Source organism: Pyrus communis, chromosome 10 (genome assembly GCF_041283825.1).
Source record: "Pyrus communis isolate YQ-2024b chromosome 10, ASM4128382v1, whole genome shotgun sequence".
Lineage (NCBI taxonomy): Eukaryota > Viridiplantae > Streptophyta > Magnoliopsida > Rosales > Rosaceae > Pyrus > Pyrus communis.
This window is the reverse complement of record NC_142574.1, coordinates 14,942,533-14,961,250: the sequence shown is the minus strand read 5'-3', so window position 1 is coordinate 14,961,250 and position 18,718 is coordinate 14,942,533. Positions and strand designations below refer to the sequence as shown.

The following is an 18,718-nucleotide window of genomic DNA, read 5'->3' as shown; positions in this document are numbered from 1 at the left end:
GAACATCCTGAACTTCTTGTTGTCAAACTGTCGCCCATTGCCCGTGACTATCACATTAGGAATGCCAAATCTGCAAAGGATGTTCTTCTATACGAAGTCTTATATTTTTGCCTCAGTAATGGTTGCCAAGGGTTCTACTTCGGCCCACTTTGTGAAGTAGTCAACTGCAACGATTGCCTAACAGACCTTGCCCTTTCCTGCAGGCATTGGGCCGATCAAATCAAGTCCCCATTGGGCGAAGGGCCAAAGGCTGATCATAGGAGTAAGAGGCTCGGGATGGGAGTAATGAATAGTTGCGTAGTGTTGACACTTATCACATGAGCGGGATATTCTGATGGCATCTTGGTGAAGTGTTGGCCAGTAATATCCTTGGCGAAAAGCCTTGTGTGCTAGGGATCGAGATCCAACATGATCTCCACAGACTTATTAATGTATTTCTCGAAGGACAATTTCCACTTCCGCAGGTGTGAGGCACCGTAAGTATGATAGGTTAAAACCTCGCTTGTAGAGTTGGTCATTAATGATCAGGTAGCGGGTAGACCTGTATCGAATTTGTTTAGCTTGGACTTTATCATTTAGGAGAGTGCCATGAACAAGGAATTTATAAATTAGGGTGATCCAGCTATCCCCCTATTGCAAGTTGCACACTTATGTGACCATGGTGCTTGGTGTTGCTAACAATTCGACATGAATTTTTCTCCCAATCTTGTCTTCCACTGCTGAGGCGAGGCGAGCCAAAGCGTCTGCATGACTGTGTACCGCTCGAGGGACTTGGGTGATCTGGTAGTGGAAATGCTTGAGCAAAAGCTGCGTTTGCGCAAGATACGCTGCCATGGAGTTATCCTTAGCGTCAAAGTTGTTCGTGATCTGGTTAACCACCAATTGGGAGTCACTGAAGATATTAATTTGTTTAACTCCAAGGTGTTTGGCCAAACGTAAGCCTGCTAAAAGGGCCTCATACTCGGCTTCATTGTTTGACGCCTTGAATTTGAAGCGAAGAGCATATTCCATTGCCACTTTGTCCGGGGTAGTCAGGACTACTCCTGCTTCACAACCCTATTGGTTGGATGAGCCATCAACATATAGAGTCCATACTGGGAGTGTTAGTTCTACCTTTCTGGTTTCCAAGGGTGATGAAGCCGCTGCCTCAGGTGTAGGAGAAATGTCAACGGGATAAGTGAATTCGGCAATGAAATCTGCAACAGCTTGGCCCTTTTCAGCTAGCTTTGGGTGGTAGGAAATGTCAAACTCTCCCAGTGTTATGGCCCATTTGATCATTCGCCCCAAAGTGTCAGGACTCTGAAGTATTTGTCGAAGGGGGCGATTGGTAAGCACGATGATAGAGTGTGCTTGGAAGTAACGGCGAAGTTTCCGAGCAGACATGACTAATGCTAGAGCTAATTTCTCAATATTGGAGTATCGTGTCTCCACATCTTGTAGAGCCTTGCTAACGTAGTAGACAGGTTGTTCGATACTACCATCCCTACGAATAAGGACGGAACTAACTGCTAAAGCTGAGACAGATAGATAGACAATTAGGGGGCGTTTGTTGCACCGGACTGTCTCGGACTGCACTAGCTGCAGGGACTAAGCTGGACTGGCTTAGTAAAGCGTTTGGTGTAGTGTCGGACTAAAAAGAAGGATAATAACAAACTATAATATTATATTTTTTAATTCATATTTAATAATATTATATTAATTAATTCTACCTTTTTTATTCTAATAATATTCTCCCTCTCTCTGGAAGCCTTCATCTTTTTCTCCCTTTTTATCTCTTTTGTTCTCTCCATCCCACGCTCTCCACCACGTCCGAAACCTCTTGATCGAGATCCCATCGGACGATCTCCGGTTCGGGAGGGAGCGAAAACCGGCAAAGCTGTGCAGATTGGAGACAGAGGCATCGAGATAGAGAGAGAGAGACTGGGCGAGAAAGATCGAGAAGGAGGAGGTTGAGAATCGGCAGATCCGAAAGGTGTGAGAAATTGGAGATAGAGGAGTCATGAGAGAGAGACTAAGGGAGAGAGAGATTGAGAGGGAAGAGACTGAGGAGAAGAGAGTCTTCGAGAAGGTGTGAGACACTCTGGTGGAGGTCGCGGTGGGGTGTGGGTGTGGATATGGTTTGTTTGCTTCGGGAAGGAGAGTTGCAGAGATGGGGGAGAAGAAACAAGGAGAGGAATGATGGAGAAGGTTCGAGAGATTGGGGAAGGGGGAAACACGGGGAAGTGGTGGAAGATTCGGTTTTTATTTGGTGCAAGATTCAAACTGGAGAGAGATTTCTAAGTCTGTGGATTCAATCGGAGCTGCAAGTTTGTGGAGCGGCCAAACCAGCCTGCAGCGATGCCTGGTGAGCTAACCGGCGACGAGTCGGGGTTTGTGGAGTTAGGGAAGTGAGAGACGATGATGGCTTGGATTTCTTGGATCCGTTTCTGTCAAACCCAATATTGCAAACTTGGAGATCCTCTGAGATGGAGAAGAGGAAGGAGGAGAGAAGCAAAGCAAGCAACACGAGGTGAAGCCTGAGGTGAAGAACAGAAAGGGAGGTGAAGCGGTGAATCGAAGAACAGAAACACGAGTTGAAGCGAAGAACAAAAACGGGACTACGAATCCCCTCGTTTTTGGTGGCTCTCGCTAAGCCCACCTAGGGCAGGATTTAGTCGGCACGAGTCCGGCTTAATCCCATTAAACACAATCCTAATTTACACCAAACACTGGACTACTAATCCTAGCTAAGTAGTCCAATCCAGTGAAACTTAATCCAGCCAAACAAACGCGCCCTTAGGGTGTCGCCAACTTCAGGTTTGGAAAGCAGAGGGGCTTTACTCATGTACTCCTTGATGTTCTTAAATGCTTCAACACATTCATCGATCCACGTAATGTGCTTTTTACTTCCCTTAAGTGCTTTGAAAAAATGAGCGCATTTGTCTATGGCCTTAGAGATGAACCTGGTCAAGGCTGCCACTTTGCCAGTAAGGCTCTGGATGTCTTTTGAGGTTACTGGTTCTTTCATGTCCATGATTGCTTTGATCTTCTCGGGGTTAGTTTCAATGTCTCGTTGGCTAATCATGAAGCCCAAGAATTTTCCAGAGCCCACACCGAAAGCGCATTTGTTAGGGTTCAACCTCATTCGATACTTCTTCAGAATGGAGAAGGTTTCAGACAAGTTGGCAATGTGTTGGTCAGCATGTTTGCTTTTGACTAACATATCATCAACATAAACTTCCATACTTTTCCCAATCTGTTCAACGAACATTGAATTGACTAATCTTTGATAAGTCGCCCCTGCATTCTTTAGGCCGAATGGCATGACTTTATAGCAATATAGTCCTCTATCAGTGGTGAAGACCATGTGTTCTTGGTTCGAAGGGTTCATAAGGATTTGATTGTACCCTGAGTAAGCATCCATGAAGCTCAAGAGTTCACACCTTGTTGTAGAGTCTACAAGTCTATCAATGAGAGGAAGGGGAAAACTATCATTCGGGCATCCTTTGTTTAAGTCGGTGTCGTCGACACATATTTTCCACAAGATCTTTTGAAGCAAGAGCCTTTCCTTGGTCGGATTTTTCTTAACAAAGACCACATTTGCTACCCACATTGGATAATTGACTTCATGGATGAAGCCTATGCTTTTGAGTTTTTCAATTTCTGCCTTCATTGCTTCATATCGTTCAGCATTATAAGATCTTTGTTTTTGTCTCACCGGCTTGGTCTTAGGATCAATACTCAAGCGATGACAGATGATATCAGGAGAGATGCCTGGCATGTCCTCGTATGACCAGGCAAAGACTTCAGTGTTCTCTTGCAAAAAAGAGATCAATGCCAACCGAATGAGTGGTGACAAAGTGGTGCTAATCTTCACTATGCAATCTGGATAATCTTTCGAGATAGAGACATTCTCCAACTCTTCACCAGGTTATGCTTGCTGGGTGAAAGAGTCATCTCGAGGATCGTTGGGTTGATTGTTACCATCGTGGATATTCAAGTTCGCTTTGTTCGAGTTGGTCTTGATAACTTGGTCATGTATATAAAATGTTTCTTTGGGTACATGCATGTGTTGTTGCTTGACTGAAGTGTTGTAACATGACCATGCACTAAGTTGATCTCCTCTGATGTAACCATTGCCATAGGGGGTTGGAAATTTCATCAACAACATGTGTGGATACCATGGCCTTGAGATCATTAATGCATGTGCGCCCAAAGATGACATTGTATGCCGTTAGGCAGTCAACCACCAAGAAGTTAGTGGTGATGGTGGCTGTGTACGGGCCTGTACCAATGGTGAAGGGTAAATGTACGCTCCCTAAAGGTTGCACGACATCACGAAAGAAGCTTATCAGAGGAGAAACCGAGTGATCGAGCAAGTGTTCAGCTACATTAAGTGTTTTGAATGCTTCAGCAAACATGATATTGACTGACGCCCCCATGTCTACCAGGATTTGTCGTACATCAAAGTTGGCTATGTGAGCCTCCACAATCAGTGGGTCGTTATGGGAATAGATGATACCTCTTTTTTCCTCAGGGTAGAAACATATTGGATCCCAGTTAGACTTTTGATACTTGCCTTTCCTGATGTCTTCCACGTGAAACACTTGGTGGCCAGGCTTCAACGTTCGTTCATTGTTTTTCATGGCCCTGTTGGAAGATTCAGATATGGGTGTGCCACCGCTTATGGAATATATCACATTCACTTGGCATTGGTTGCGGTTATCCCCTGGAGGGTGAAGAAGGAACTGGTCAATTTTTCCTTCACGTGCCAAAGCTTCAATATGATCACGGAGGGTGATACATTTCTCACCGTCATGGCCATTATATTCGTGGTAACCACAAACCATGCCTGTGTTCTTCGTGGACTTGAAATCTGGCTCCCTCGGCCTTAGCTTAGGTATCAAATGAGCTATACTGGGGTAAATGGCCATGCATGTGGCGTTCAAAGGTGTGTATGTCTCACACCTCGGGGTAGGACCATTCTTGACACGTGTTTGGCCCACTGCATTGACTGCCTGGGGTCGGGTATTATCGTGGTGATACCTTTAGTTATCGTGATAGTGCCCCTTACTCTTTTTATTAAAATGAGACTAGTGAGGATGGAAGTCTTTCCTCTTGCCCTGAGAATCATACACCTGTTGACTTGGCGAGGTATTAGGTAGGGCAAGGGGAAGCGTCGCTGCTGTTTGGAAGGTTAAGGTCTTCTCATTCGGTTGGATTTGGCTTCCACTCCCTATTTGCTGATAAGGGATGGTTGTAGGGAGTTTCCTTTGATATGTCCTTGCCTTGGCGGAGGCATGGTTATAAGCATGTGCCATTACCTCAGAGTAAGTCTTCCAAGTGTTAGTATTGATCACGTACTTGAAGAAACAGTCGTGTAGGCCTGCCGTGAAGGCTTTAAGGGCGGTCTTGTCATCTGTCTCAACGCAGCGAGAATACTCATGGCTGAAGCGGCCAGCATACTTTCGTACTAACTCATCCGGCTTCTGGTGAATAGTGTACAAGTCATCTACGAAATGCAAGTGATCTGTCTGGAAGATGTGTTGATAGACAAATAGTTTCCTCAGTTCCTCAAATAAGTCTATTGTCTCAGGTGGAAGACGGCAATACCAATTCAGAACTCCGCCAGAGAGGGTAGAGGGGAAGAGACGACATCGTTCTTTGTCAGTGTGCATTCGGTATGCCATGGTGGACACAAAGAGGTTAAGGTGTTCAATCGGGTCCTCCCTTCCAGTGTAGAGTTATAAGCCAAGCTTCTGCTTTGTCTTTGCTTTGAGGGGGTGTCAAGGATCTTCCTTGTAAGAGGGCCAGGCCTAGGTTGGTTCCAGTTAGGTATTTTGGCCTGACGTTCGGCCTTCAACTTGTTGACTTCCTCAAGGAGTTGTAGGACAAGGGGGTCCTAAGTGGAGTCATGTACTGCTGGATCCTTCTTCCGTAAGTCTCCATCTTCTCTTGGAAGTAGGAAAGCTTGGTCAAGGGCATGAGATTTTTCTTTGGACTCATCGTACTGACTTCCAGGGCGAGCCTGTCGAAATGCCCCCGAGTTCCCCGTACCTTCATATTCCTCTAGGACATGTCGCTCATTCCCTAGATTGGCAATTGGCTTGGGGCATGGGAGATGACCGAACCTTTCAGAAACCCTTGGATCATTGACCTTCGAGCTTATATGGATGAGGTTCTCTCGACGTTGCCTCAGGAAGGCCTGACAGTCGCGATAAACAGCTTTTGATCCTTCTACTCCTTCTGCAAGAAGGTGCCTTCCTTCACTTCTCCTGCTTCGGGTCGAATCAGCTGGGTCGAGAGAGGTCTCATGTTGATCAACACCTTGATGAGTAACTCGCTCCTCATTAGGGATATCCATGTTGAAGGCAGGTGATCCCCAGTGTTGGGGGGTACCCAGGTGGTGGTTGACTTCCCCGGGGGTGATGAGTTCGTGTGTTTGAGTATGCCTAGCTTCATGAAGCATTCCAAAGAGCTTCTCATACTGCTCCTGGAGGATCTCATTCTTTATCGCTATCTTGTTGTTCTGAGCCTCTAACTCATCGACTTTAGCCTAAAGAGCAAACCTCTTTCATTCCTTCTTTCGTTGCTTTGCACTAAGTGCGAGGGGGGTGTCGTTCTGTGTGTTGTGGCTCCCTTCACTCCCCATGTTGGAGAAGGGTGCCTGGTTGAAAGAAAGTGTGCGAATGGTGGAAACCAGCTTGACAAAGCTAGAGAAAGTAGGAATAAGTGCGATTCCCACAGACGGTGCCAAATGTTGATGCACAAAATCGGCGAGGACTTTGGTACAACAGAAAGTGTCAAGTTTGTGACCTTCGCTAGGTTGCTCTGGTCATTAGTGTGGATAAGTATGTAAATGAATAGAGATAGGGAAGCAAATAACACAAGATGTACGTGGTTCACCCAGATTGGCTACGTTCACAGAGTAGAGGAGTTCTCATTAGTTGTGAAGGGTTTACACAAATACATAGGTTCAAGCTCTCTTTTAGTGAGTTCTAATGGATAGTTTAGTACAAATGACATTAGGGATTATTGTGGGAGAATGATCTCCTTTTATAGAAGAGAGTTTTTAGCTTTGTTCTGACATTGACACGTGTCGTGTTGTGATTGGCCTCTGATATCGACACGTGTTGTGCTATGATTGGCCTCTGATACTGACATGTGTCGTGTTGTGATTGGCCTCCTGGTTGGAGGAAAAGTCTTGTGGGTCCTTGACAGTATGCTATTGACCAGTGCTTAGTAGTTCCGGGATTGGTCAAGTATAGTACAAAACATGGTTCAATATGTCGTTTTTCATTTATGTTGGTAGCTATCATATAAGTGAAAACATCATCAATGATAATCTTATTCCAATTCCATTATCATCTAAACTAGTATATTGGACCGAGAACTTCAAGTCTCGAGAGTAATCCAGATTAATCTCATGAGATGGAAATGATTGAAAAAGCGATCGAGTATAGATTCATTTTATGTCGTGATCTTCCTCTTTTAGGGAAGTGAATCCAATGAACCAAGTGATATGTCTTGCTTTAGGCCGAGACAGATTGATTGGCTATCCGCCAATGTACCAAACCTTCAATAGGGGTGGCCAAACTGTCCAATAGGGGTGGCACACCCTTCGGGGATGTTGACTCGATGTTCGTTAAGTACGTCTATCCTTGCAGGCGTATTTGTAGCTGGTATATGATCTCATCACTTTAGCTAGATCAGAGGAATGAGTCTGGAGCAACATTCTAAAAGCTAGAATACACGCAGTTGCTTATGACACTTGTGCGGTACAGGGATTGAGATAAGACATAGTGGGTAATGTTCACGCAAATTCGCGTCGTTCTCCAGGAACGTTGAAATTCTTATCTCCCCCTAACGGCAGGAAGACTGTCTAATTGAAGTGATAATCCGCAAAATGAGCGGTAAAGAGATCGATTGCAAGGGCTCTAAAGAGCTAGTGCGAAGGAGAATCATAATCGACAAATATTCACATCACTCTTTGAGGATCCATATTGGTACGTTGCGGCGATGTAACTTAGCACATGGAATGCACACCCAAAACATGTAAGTATGAAACGTCAGGTTCGTACCTAATAACCAACTGTAATGTCGAAAAATAGGTTAGGTGGCAATGGGCCTCAAGGCAAACCAACATAGCGGTGTACAAGATTGCATAACCTAGGCAGAAACCAACAACTTGGTGCGTTCACCAAGGTCCGGGTGATCAATTAAATTGCGCTTTATGATAATTTTGCGAGGCTGTTTTGGGATGAACATGGGAATTTGATGTCCAATTATAAACCCAAAAGAAATGCAATACTTATCGAAGCATCTTCGATATACTGCAACATTATCCAGTCTTCTAGACTTTATGGGATGATTAAGATGGTGATCCCTTAAAGACGGCCAAGAAGTTTAGCAGTAATGTGTGTGGACAAACATGTGATCATTTTGTCGATACAACAACCAAAACCATAAATATTTATATGATCCGCATTTTGGTTGGATTAGTCCACATATATTCCCTTGAATCCACTGTGAAAAGAGGGTCATTTCGTATCTTTGGTAAGGATGTTATAGAAATAAAATTTCCCAAACGAGCTGGCTTGGCAAAGTGTGCTTGTAGGCACATTATCCTTACTTTGGGTAAAAAGATGCGGCATGTCATCATTGTTCAACCTAAGTGTCCTAAACAGTTGTGCCAAGCCAAATAAACTGCTTAAACCACTCAATTCTAGGCCGGCCACATGTGGCGTATCCCAGTTAGGAGGCAGCACATTGGTCCCAAAATATAGCTTCGGGCTTGTATTTTGGAGGTGGTGCAAATATATTCTACTCAGTTTTCTTTAGTGGTTTCATTCATGATCATTGTTCTCTCGAATATCCTTAAGACTCAACGATGTTCTTCTTGAACGGGGAGAATATAAGGTTTCGTAAATGGTAATTTACTACTATTCATACAATGAGGAGTGTTCCAATGCTATTAATTAGGTTGGATAAACCTGAAGTTGTTGTTAGAGATGCAATTTAGGTATAAAGTTAATGTGCGTAGTATCGCATTCATTCAGACAGCTAACTTTTCCACATTTGTACTTGATCACATGTTTAATTAAATTCGGTCACATGTATTAGAAACATGATTCAATTAACTCATATTCGAGGACAACCTTGATAAGATTATCCATAATGAAAACAAACACCAAACGCGAATTGAAGAACATAGAAATTTGTCCACAAAGTAAACCAAAGTCATTATAGGGATTTGGCGAACAAGGCCATTCATGTCAAAATTCGGCTCTTCCAACAGTGTTCAGCGGAGCACAATTAGTCACACATATTGACTACAAGAATGGTGCTCCTCAACGACATTGGTAGGGGCCCGAACAGGTGCATAACTAATGATCTATTCCATAAAAAAGGGAAGTAGATTCTGTAGGGTTGAAGTTCAGCAACACTATCCAGTATTCTTGAAGTTTTAGGTCTTAGGTGTCGACGATCACGCTTTGGGCATGATGCCAAACCTTGACAAGCCTTGATTCTGCCATATGTTGTAAAAATAAGCTTGAAATTGGATTGTGAGAGGGGACAGACTCAGACTTGGGTTCGAAAAGTTTCAGCCGAAGTTGGAGATGCATGTTCGGTATGCCTCTGCCAAAGCAGAGTATACATTTTGGTAGGCCTCAGCTGAAACTAGGTACCACCATTTGGTAGACTCGAGTCGAAGTTGAGTATATGATGTTCTGTCACATGTGTGGTAGTAATCAGACCCGAGAATTTGGTAAACTTCCACTCTTTACACTGCTACTTCAAGAGGGAGTTAGAAACAAGGAAGGATGAGAAAGGTATTCTCTAGTCAAAATTTGATAGGATTTATAAACTTCAGAATGGTACTTATTCATGGACATAATCACGGTGTGCTTTAGGCAATATCTTTCATTAGACGGTCCGTAGGATCGAGCCAAAGAGCCATGGAATCCTCGTTAAGGAGGTACTTCCATTTGTTATGCTTCGAGCATAAGTCTTCGGGTGAAGATCATGGCGGATGCTTATTTAGCTCTTCCATGCCATTATTGCTTCAATGGTTTCTCAACTTCTTGATAGTTAAGTGGAGATTCATGTTTTGTACCCACATAAAGTGGTTTCTGTTAGAAACATCCAAATCAATGAAATTGAACTTGTCATGGTTCGACAATCCATTGAATGGAGGGAACAAGATTGTGATTGGTGTTATGAGAATGAACATCCATAAGTATCAAAGTTAGAACATTCGGGTTCTAAGACATGGTTTACATGAAAAACGTCAGATTTTCATGGGTGTGTTGTTTTATGAAAACTACGGATTTCAAGGGCACTAAATTCGAAACTATACGTTCGAGTTTAGTTATGAACTTCCAGTTCATAAAAGGAGGTACCTATGAGAACACAAAATACAATATACAACTAAGTGTAGTGGATTTAGGTTGCTTCAGGAACTCCAGTGTGAGTGCGTCAGGACTACGAAAAGGTGTCAACAATTCAAACAAAAATATAAAATATTGAATCGTTGATGTCAAAAATGGGCTTAAGGCCCATAATTTTGGATGTCTTGTCAGCTTAATGGACTGCTAGTTACTTTTAATTAATTCAATAGACCGAGACCATTCGGGGTCGATCGTAGAAGCAAAATATTACAAAATTTTAGGTCATATTTTGGACTAGATGGTTGCAGGCCATGCAAAAGGAAAGCCCTAAAAATTGGTTAAGGCCGTGAAATTGGGCACCAAAAAAATATGGGTGCGGTTGAAAAAAAACAACCAAAAATTGGCTTTGGGCTAAGAAAAGAGGCAGCCCAGCATTGGATTGCTGGCTGCTGTCAAATCTGCAAAGCTAAACACCTGCAAGATGCGAGTTGGCCTTGTGTGAGGCTGCCTAAAACATGCAAAACCAAGCTTGCAGGCTTGCTACAGTCACGGGGCGGGAGAAAAGGAAAAAACAAATCCACAGCAGTAGGCCTGCTGCTACAATGCGAGCCAAGGGAAAAATTAGGAAGACAAGCCCGGTCAACTGCTGGAGGCTGATTGAAGGTGGGTCAAGAGGAAGCCCAGCAAAGCAAAAAGCTTGCTAGTATGCGGGCCGAGATCTACAAAGAGAGAAGCCCAGGTAAGTGGGCTTTGGGTTCCGAGCACAACTATGTCCAAAAGGGGTTGCCGTCTATTCCAGCGCGGCTTTGCTCACATCTTCGGCGTGAATTCCTAGATTTTTTTTTCTCAAATTCTAGGGTTTGGAAAAACCCAAATTTGCTTATATTTTCTTTCGATTCTTTGACCCACAAATTCCAAATAGCGATTTTATAATTACGTAATGCACGAATACGAATATGTATATATATTGATAATTATATGAACATATACAATATATATATCGGAAAGAAAATATAAATGTAGAGGTTCATCCATCATAAAGAATGTTTTCATGCTTCATAGTCGTTTCAAATAACTTAATTTATTTTAAAAGAATTTGATTGGCAGAAAATAACTAAGCCAATAGCTAATCTAAAAGATATATTAAATATAATAGGATTTACATAATTACATTCATAATCTGATAAGGCTGAAACAAGTTTTAGTTTTTTCACAACAATAACTTGATAAAATTCACAAGCGAAATCTGCCCTCGTTAAAAAATAGTGGAAAATGTTCATTCGTGTGGAAAGGATGCTTCATCCCCACAGAATGCCAGTAGCTCTAGTCAAACATTCTCTAGGGAACCCATTCAGATTCAGGTACTACAAACCCTACTTCTTTTCCTTGCTCAAGCAACTCTACCATCAAACCCCTCTTTTGTAGAGAGTGAAAAGGTGGGAGATGAGCAATTCAAGTAGCTTGGTTGCAGAGGCAGTGTGGAAGGCGATTGAATCAACTCGTTCAGTCACCGACGATCAGCTCTCCGTGTTAGTCTCCACTCATCCCATTTCAAATTTCCTTTTAATTTCGTTTGAATTAATTGTTCCAATTGTGTTATTGAGTGTTTGGTTGCTGGGAAAGCTTCAGCCTGCATTTCTTGTTTGGGAAGAACTTGGAGAGAGCAACAAGGATAGTGGATCAGAGAGGTGTGAAGAGGGTTTTGGGTGAGCCCAGTGGTCGTTCCATCTTTCAGGTTTGAAATTTTTGATCAAATCAAATTCTGGGTTTGTTTTGCATACTTGTTTTCAACTGGATTTAGTAGCTTGGACACAATTTCGGATGAAAATTTGTTGAAATTTGGGCTAAATTTTATCTGAAAATTTGGAATTTGGATGAACATTGCTTGAATTTGGGCAGAAAATTATTTGTTATGTTCTTGTTTAGCCAAAAAGATTAAGAAACCTTGTCATTCATGGAAATCAAATCTGGGATATGAATCATGTTCATTCGGGCTAAATGATTGTAAATTTATTTGACGTGAAGTGAAAAATGAAATCCCAATTCTCAATTTACGTTGTGTGGTTAGGTCGTCGGAGAATCGCAGAGGAAGGAGGAGTACTTGTGTTTTGCTGAGCAGTATTGTGCTTGTTATTCATTCTTCTATGACATTGTGAACAGAGGAGAGCAGCTTTGTGTGAGTGAGATTCCTCTCTTGCTCATCCAATTTTCGATCGATTCGAGCGTTGTTCTAATTAATCTAAACTATGGGGAGGGGGATCCAAACTTGCTCATCCATTCTGAAGTTCCTCTGAAAATAAAAAACGAAAAAAGTACGAAAGCGTTCTTATTTTTGTTATGCTTCTTGTTGTCCAGTGTAAGCATCAGTTAGCTGCAAGACTTGCTGCATCATTGGGAGCATGCATTGAAGTTAAGGTCTCTGATGAGCAGCTGGCTTTACTGCTTTCCAAACTCTGATATAATTGGACATCCAAAGATTTGAAGAATACATACTGGCTACTGCAACAACAGGTCACAATTGAACTTGTTTTGCATGGCTACCTGTTTAACATCACGAGTGTGTATATCTTCTCGTGTAGCCAATCCATCATGGTATAGCAAGTGTATCAAATTACTGATTTTGTACCTTCAGTCTATGAAATATTAACCATTTCGTTCACCTATATTATATACCACGCAAAATATTTTCCATTTACCTGAATTTACTCATGACTTTCACATCAAATTTTCCGGTTTTCTTTAATTCTTTGGCTAATGATTTATCCTTATTTTGGTTTTGGGATTGGTTTGTTGTCATATCAGTTCGGTGGACAATTGACACGTTTTACGTGCGTCTGGATTTGAGGCTGTCAGGACTCATACTTCAGGCTTGAGCAAGACCGTTTCTGATATTTTGGAGGTCTAAGTGCGATTTAATAAAAAGGTCCTCCTTAAAAATATTTTTTTAGACAATACATTCATACAGAATTCCATAACCAATATCCAAACTCAATTGAAATCAACATCTCACTCTTACTAATTTAATAATCTGCAACTGCCATTAGGGTTCATCCATGAAAACTGGAGCATGGCTAAAAGAGAGATGCAAAAATACGTTTGTGTTTGTGAAAGAAAGTAACATACAAGTTAGTTTTTTATTGATAAAGAAAAGTGGAAGAATGTAATATACAAGTTTTTTTTATTGCTATAAAAGAGTGGAAAATTAATATATTAATTAGGCTTTTTAGCCAAAATGTCCCCTAAGATTTGCAAAACTCATCACTTTGGTCCCTAAGATTTAAAATCAATAGAAGTGGTCCTTGAATTTGTCCACTATCAATTATTTTGGTCATTCAATGAAAATTTATATTAAATAAGGACCAAAATGACGAAAATACCATCAATTTAATAAACAATGGGCCAAATGAATTAAAAAAAATTGAGGGTATTTTATCATTTTAGCCTTATTTGATGGAGATTTTTCATGGAATGACCAAAATGATTGATGGTTGACAAACTCAGGGACTACTTCTATTGATTTCAAATCTCAGGGACCAAAGTGAGAAGTTATGCAAATCTCAATGACCATTTTGACTAAAAAGCCTATTAAGTATAAGCTCCACTCAATTAATTGTAATACAGATAAAACTATATGATGATGATTTTTCTTTTCAACTAATAATTTTTTTATTAGAAAATTTATACTCGTATATAATATAGGACAACCAAAATTTTGGGGTTCTTAAGGAATTCGAAGCCCTGTGCCATTGCACCTTCACACCCCCAACGCCCCCTCTGATCTTGAGTCTAATATTTTTTAGTAAGCTGCCGATTTCTCCTCTAAACCTTCACTTAGCTTTCAATTTTTCCCTGAATTTTTTCCCTGAATTTTTCTGTTGGAAAATTAAGGACTCAAACTAAAATTTCTTTTAGCTGATATCCCCCACTGTTAGTTTTTCATATATTACATCCATATTTCCGTTAAATGAGAGCATGTGCACGACATGTGAGTATAGTTAAATCATTTCACTCTTAAAAGCAATTAAAAAACTGAAAATAAAACAAAAACAAAACTTTTCCTCTATTTTTTCCTGCTAATTCCTATCCTCAATTTCATTTTTCCCTCCTTTTCAATCAACACATGCTATAGCATGAGAAATGATACATGGTGTTATGTCTTCATATGTAGCTAAATTATTCTTTTTCTTGGAGCAAGAACTACTACCATCTTTTTTTTCTTCTCTAACAAATAATAATATGAACATATACTCATGGTGTTATTATCTCCAAAACAATGCATTAATATAAGAAACATGTTCATAATACTTCTAAAAAAATGCTTATGATAATTACAACTTTTCATAATGTCATAATAGTCCCAATACAATTCCGCAAAATGATCATTAAGAAGTTGGAAAACAAAAGAGATTTCACCATCCATAAGGCATATAACCTATAAAATCTCAATTACAAAATATGGGCATTCCACTCAACCAATACACAAGCAAAATAAGGTTTGAGTTATCAAAACAAGAGCACAAATGTTCTATTCAAAATACACATGACACGTTGAGATCAACTACACTTTCCATGGCCTTCCTCGTTTAGCTGGGAACTTGTACCTAAACCCATTTTCATTTCTGATGGTTGCGTAAGGTTAAGGTTGTAATGTAGAAGCAGCAACTTGGAAAGGTGAAAGCTAAGAAGGAGAAAAAAAAAAAAAAAAACAAAACAAAACAAAACAAAAATTGGGGAACCTAAACAATGCAGTTGAGAGCTCCGTGACCTGGAGTGGATTCTAGGGGAAAGGCAGAGCCTCACCTTGCACAGTCCCGTGGTTAACGTCTTATCTTAGCACTTCATCACCTATCTTTACCAGAAGAACTTATTTGTAACTTCGTTGCCTTGTAGTGTCGTACCCTCACCCATTTAGGTCGTCCTTGACATTGTGCTTGAATTGGAACTTGAGATTGAGTTTCACCTTGATCTTGCTTACCTCCTAAACCCTGAAGTAAATCAATGATGTTAACAATAGTTTATTGCAATTTAAATAAAAATGACACCTCGGTCATCTTGAGATCCCATTACAATACATCTCAAACAATTTACGTTGAACCAATGCGCAGATATGGACATTATTTTATTTTATTTTTTTACAGGAAACGATAGTGTATTTCATTAATCAACACGAACCATTATAAGGGTGTCATTGGGTACATAGCTTCAGTGACCAATAAATTGATCTGAAGTGAATTACACAAATAGACAAATAAGAGGAAACCTCTAAACGACAACCACAAGAGCTAACATACAACCGCCAAGCGCACAAGAGCCACCAGTACAAATCTGTTACAATAAACGATAGCAGCAACAGAGAAATACAGACAACCACAATGGACATTGCTGAAAAGTAAGGCCATAAAAAATCATCACGAAAAAGCGAGATCACATCAAGTCATAATTTCTTTAAGACCACATATACATTTGACTACCATTTGAAAACCAAAAAGAAATCTCGTACAAAGCTACAGAAGAGAAAAAAAACCATGTAAAGTCGGCATCTACCTATTAAACAAACAATTACGAAAGGGATAAAATATACTTGCAATACTTTGGACGATTCCCCCCGTCTCGCACCTCCAGGGGCATCTTCAACTCTCAAAACTTTTTGCACTGATTTTGTCGAATCCACCATCAACTAACTATGAAATCGACAAAGGCAACGTCAATTTTGCCCAAGTTTCGGTGAACATCCACCTTGCAAATCGCATGAAGACCCTAGATTTCTAAGAGGGGACTCTGCAAATATGCGATTGAAGAGGGTATGTCGTGTGAAGGGCTTGCTGAATGACGTTTTTACCCACAAAGAATTGTCACTTGTTGTGCACATGCTTCTAATTTACTTGAAATTTCGATGAAATATATGAAAAACTCACCGTAGAGGAGAAATTTTCTAAAAAATTAGTTCGAGTCCTTAATTTTCCAATAAAATTGGGGGAGGGAGAATCGAAAGCTATGTGAAAGTTTGGAGAAGAGAATCGACAATTTACTCATTTTTTTTAAATTATTTCCGATCATCAGATTTATTAAATTAAACAAAAAAAAAATGACAAGATTAACAAGTATGTGAAAGTTTTAAAAAATGTGCATTTATTTTTTCCCTTTATGAACTCGTTCAAGAAATGTTTCGGCTGCATCTTATCTACGAATTGTAATTAATCGGAACAAAGTACATACGGTAGACTAATCCAAATATATGGATGATTCTAGTATTATTGAGCAACGAACAATTACTTGTAGCTAGTCTCGTATTTTTCATACAAGCCATATTAGAGATACCGTGAATCAAATACAGGTATGTGCTATTTGTTTTATGGTATATTCCTAATCATGTCGAATAAAAATTCTACTCTTAAGCCAGTTTGGAATTGCTATGTTTTTTTTAACTGCTTTTGCCGTGCTTTAAGAATAATCAGTTGTAAATGAAGCAATTTAGCGCTTGATAAACTGTACTTTCAAAAGTGGTAAGTATAAAAAGTCGTGTAAAAAAGTTTGAGAAATTTTAATGTAAAAGTGATATAATTGTATATAATGACAAAATTTGACATGGTAGTGGGTGTGGTTGTGATGATAGCAATGGTAAGGGCAGTGATGGTGATGTCGCGCTCGTGGTGATGGCAGCTACAAAGGTAGGGTATGGTGGTGGTGCCAATAATGAGGTGTGATGGTTAGAATGAGGTAACAATAGTGGTAAGAGTAAGTATAAAAAGTCGTGTAAAAAAGTTTGAGAAATTTTAATGTAAAAGTGATATAATTGTATATAATGACAAAATTTGACATGGTAGTGGGTGTGGTTGTGATGATAGCAATGGTAAGGGTAGTGATGGTGATGTCGCGCTAGTGGTGATGGCAGCTACAAAGGTAGGGTATGGTGGTGGTGCCAATAATGAGGTGTGGTGGTTAGAATGAGGTAACAATAGTGGTAAGAGTAGTGGTTGTGTTTGTTGTTGTGGTGGCAACTGTAGTTTATGGTGGTGATGGCAATGGTGGCAGCAACAATATCGACGGTGGTAATGGTGGTTGTAATGGTGGTTGTGGTCATGGTAGTGGTGATCTAAAGTTAGTATTTGTAGTAGTAGGTGATAGCAATCACTTTGTTCTCCAAGAGATAAAGTGAGTATAGAAGGTTAAATAATGTAAATTTTTAAAAACAAATAAGGATATTACGAGAATTGGAAATATTCATTAAATGGCTCAACTCTGTCTTTTATTAAAACAACTTACATGTTGCTTTTAAAAGTTGCTATTGGAAGAACATTTTTTTTTTTTTTTTAAATTAGCCAGATATTTTAATTTTATCTCACTTTTTTATTGCTCAACTTTAAAATAAAGCAGTTTTTACGGAAAAAGGTAATACCAAACACGGCCTTATTCTTCACTCATTTTCTCACCAAAGCAATGGGCCAAATTGTAGGCAATTATGCACGGGATGAAGTCATATGCATGATTACCTGTAATTCCAAGGGCAACCATATCTACATATTACTTGAAAGAAAGCATCTTATTCATCAAAACTCACCTAAGCAATGTGATCAATAAACATGATACAAATAACATCGTTCAAAACTTAATACAAACAGATAAGAAAGCAAATGATAAGGAAGATACATTATTAGATTTGTAATTGATGGTATAAGATTCGTTTTACAAGGGCAACCATATCTACATATTACTTGAAAGAAAACATCTTATTCATCAAAACTCACCTAAGCAATGTGATCAATAAACGTGATACAAATAACATCGCTCAAAACTTAATACTGGCTAATAAACAGATAAAAAAGCAAATCATAAAGAAGATACATTATTAGATTTGTAATTGATGGTATAAGATTCGTTTTACAAGGGCAACCATATCTACATATTACTTGAAAGAAAGCATCTTATTCATCAAAACTCACCTAAGCAATGTGATCAATAAACGTGATACAAATAACATCACTCAAAACTTAATACAAACAGATAAGAAAGCAAATGATAAGGAAGATACATTATTAGATTTGTAATTGATGGTATAAGATTCGTTTTACAAGGGCAACCATATCTACATATTACTTGAAAGAAAACATCTTATTCATCCAAACTCACCTAAGCAATGTGATCAATAAACGTGATACAAATAACATCGCTCAAAACTTAATACTGGCTAATAAACAGATAAGAAAGCAAATGATAAAGAAGATACATTATTAGATTTGTAATTGATGGTACAAGATTCGTTTTACAAGGGCAACCATATCTACATGTTACTTGAAAGAAAGCATCTTATTCATCAAAACTCACCTAAGCAATGTGATCAATAAACGTGA

At 39.8% G+C, this 18,718-nt stretch overlaps 1 protein-coding gene and 1 long non-coding RNA gene across 3 annotated transcripts; one reads left to right on the top strand and one right to left on the bottom strand.

The window, feature by feature from the left end:
* The first annotated feature begins 11,599 nt into the window (after positions 1-11,599).
* LOC137730139 (uncharacterized) lies at positions 11,600-13,065 on the top strand. 2 transcript variants are annotated; one of them, XM_068469202.2, is made up of 4 exons: positions 11,600-11,899; positions 11,994-12,105; positions 12,439-12,546; positions 12,726-13,065. In XM_068469202.2, the coding sequence occupies exons 1-4, from the start codon at positions 11,814-11,816 to the stop codon at positions 12,825-12,827; spliced, it is 408 nt and encodes a 135-aa protein (XP_068325303.2). In that variant the 5' UTR covers positions 11,600-11,813; the 3' UTR covers positions 12,828-13,065. The 2 variants fall into 2 exon arrangements, with proteins under 2 accessions (XP_068325303.2, XP_068325304.2); XM_068469203.2 differs by having other exon boundaries at positions 11,604-11,899; positions 12,000-12,105.
* A 1,712-nt stretch (positions 13,066-14,777) lies between these two features.
* On the bottom strand, positions 14,778-16,137 carry LOC148693560 (uncharacterized). The gene is made up of 2 exons (XR_015952785.1): positions 15,952-16,137; positions 14,778-15,355 (listed from the first exon to the last, which is right to left on the bottom strand). It is a non-coding gene; the product is annotated as an uncharacterized LOC148693560 (long non-coding RNA).
* Positions 16,138-18,718: the final 2,581 nt, after the last annotated feature.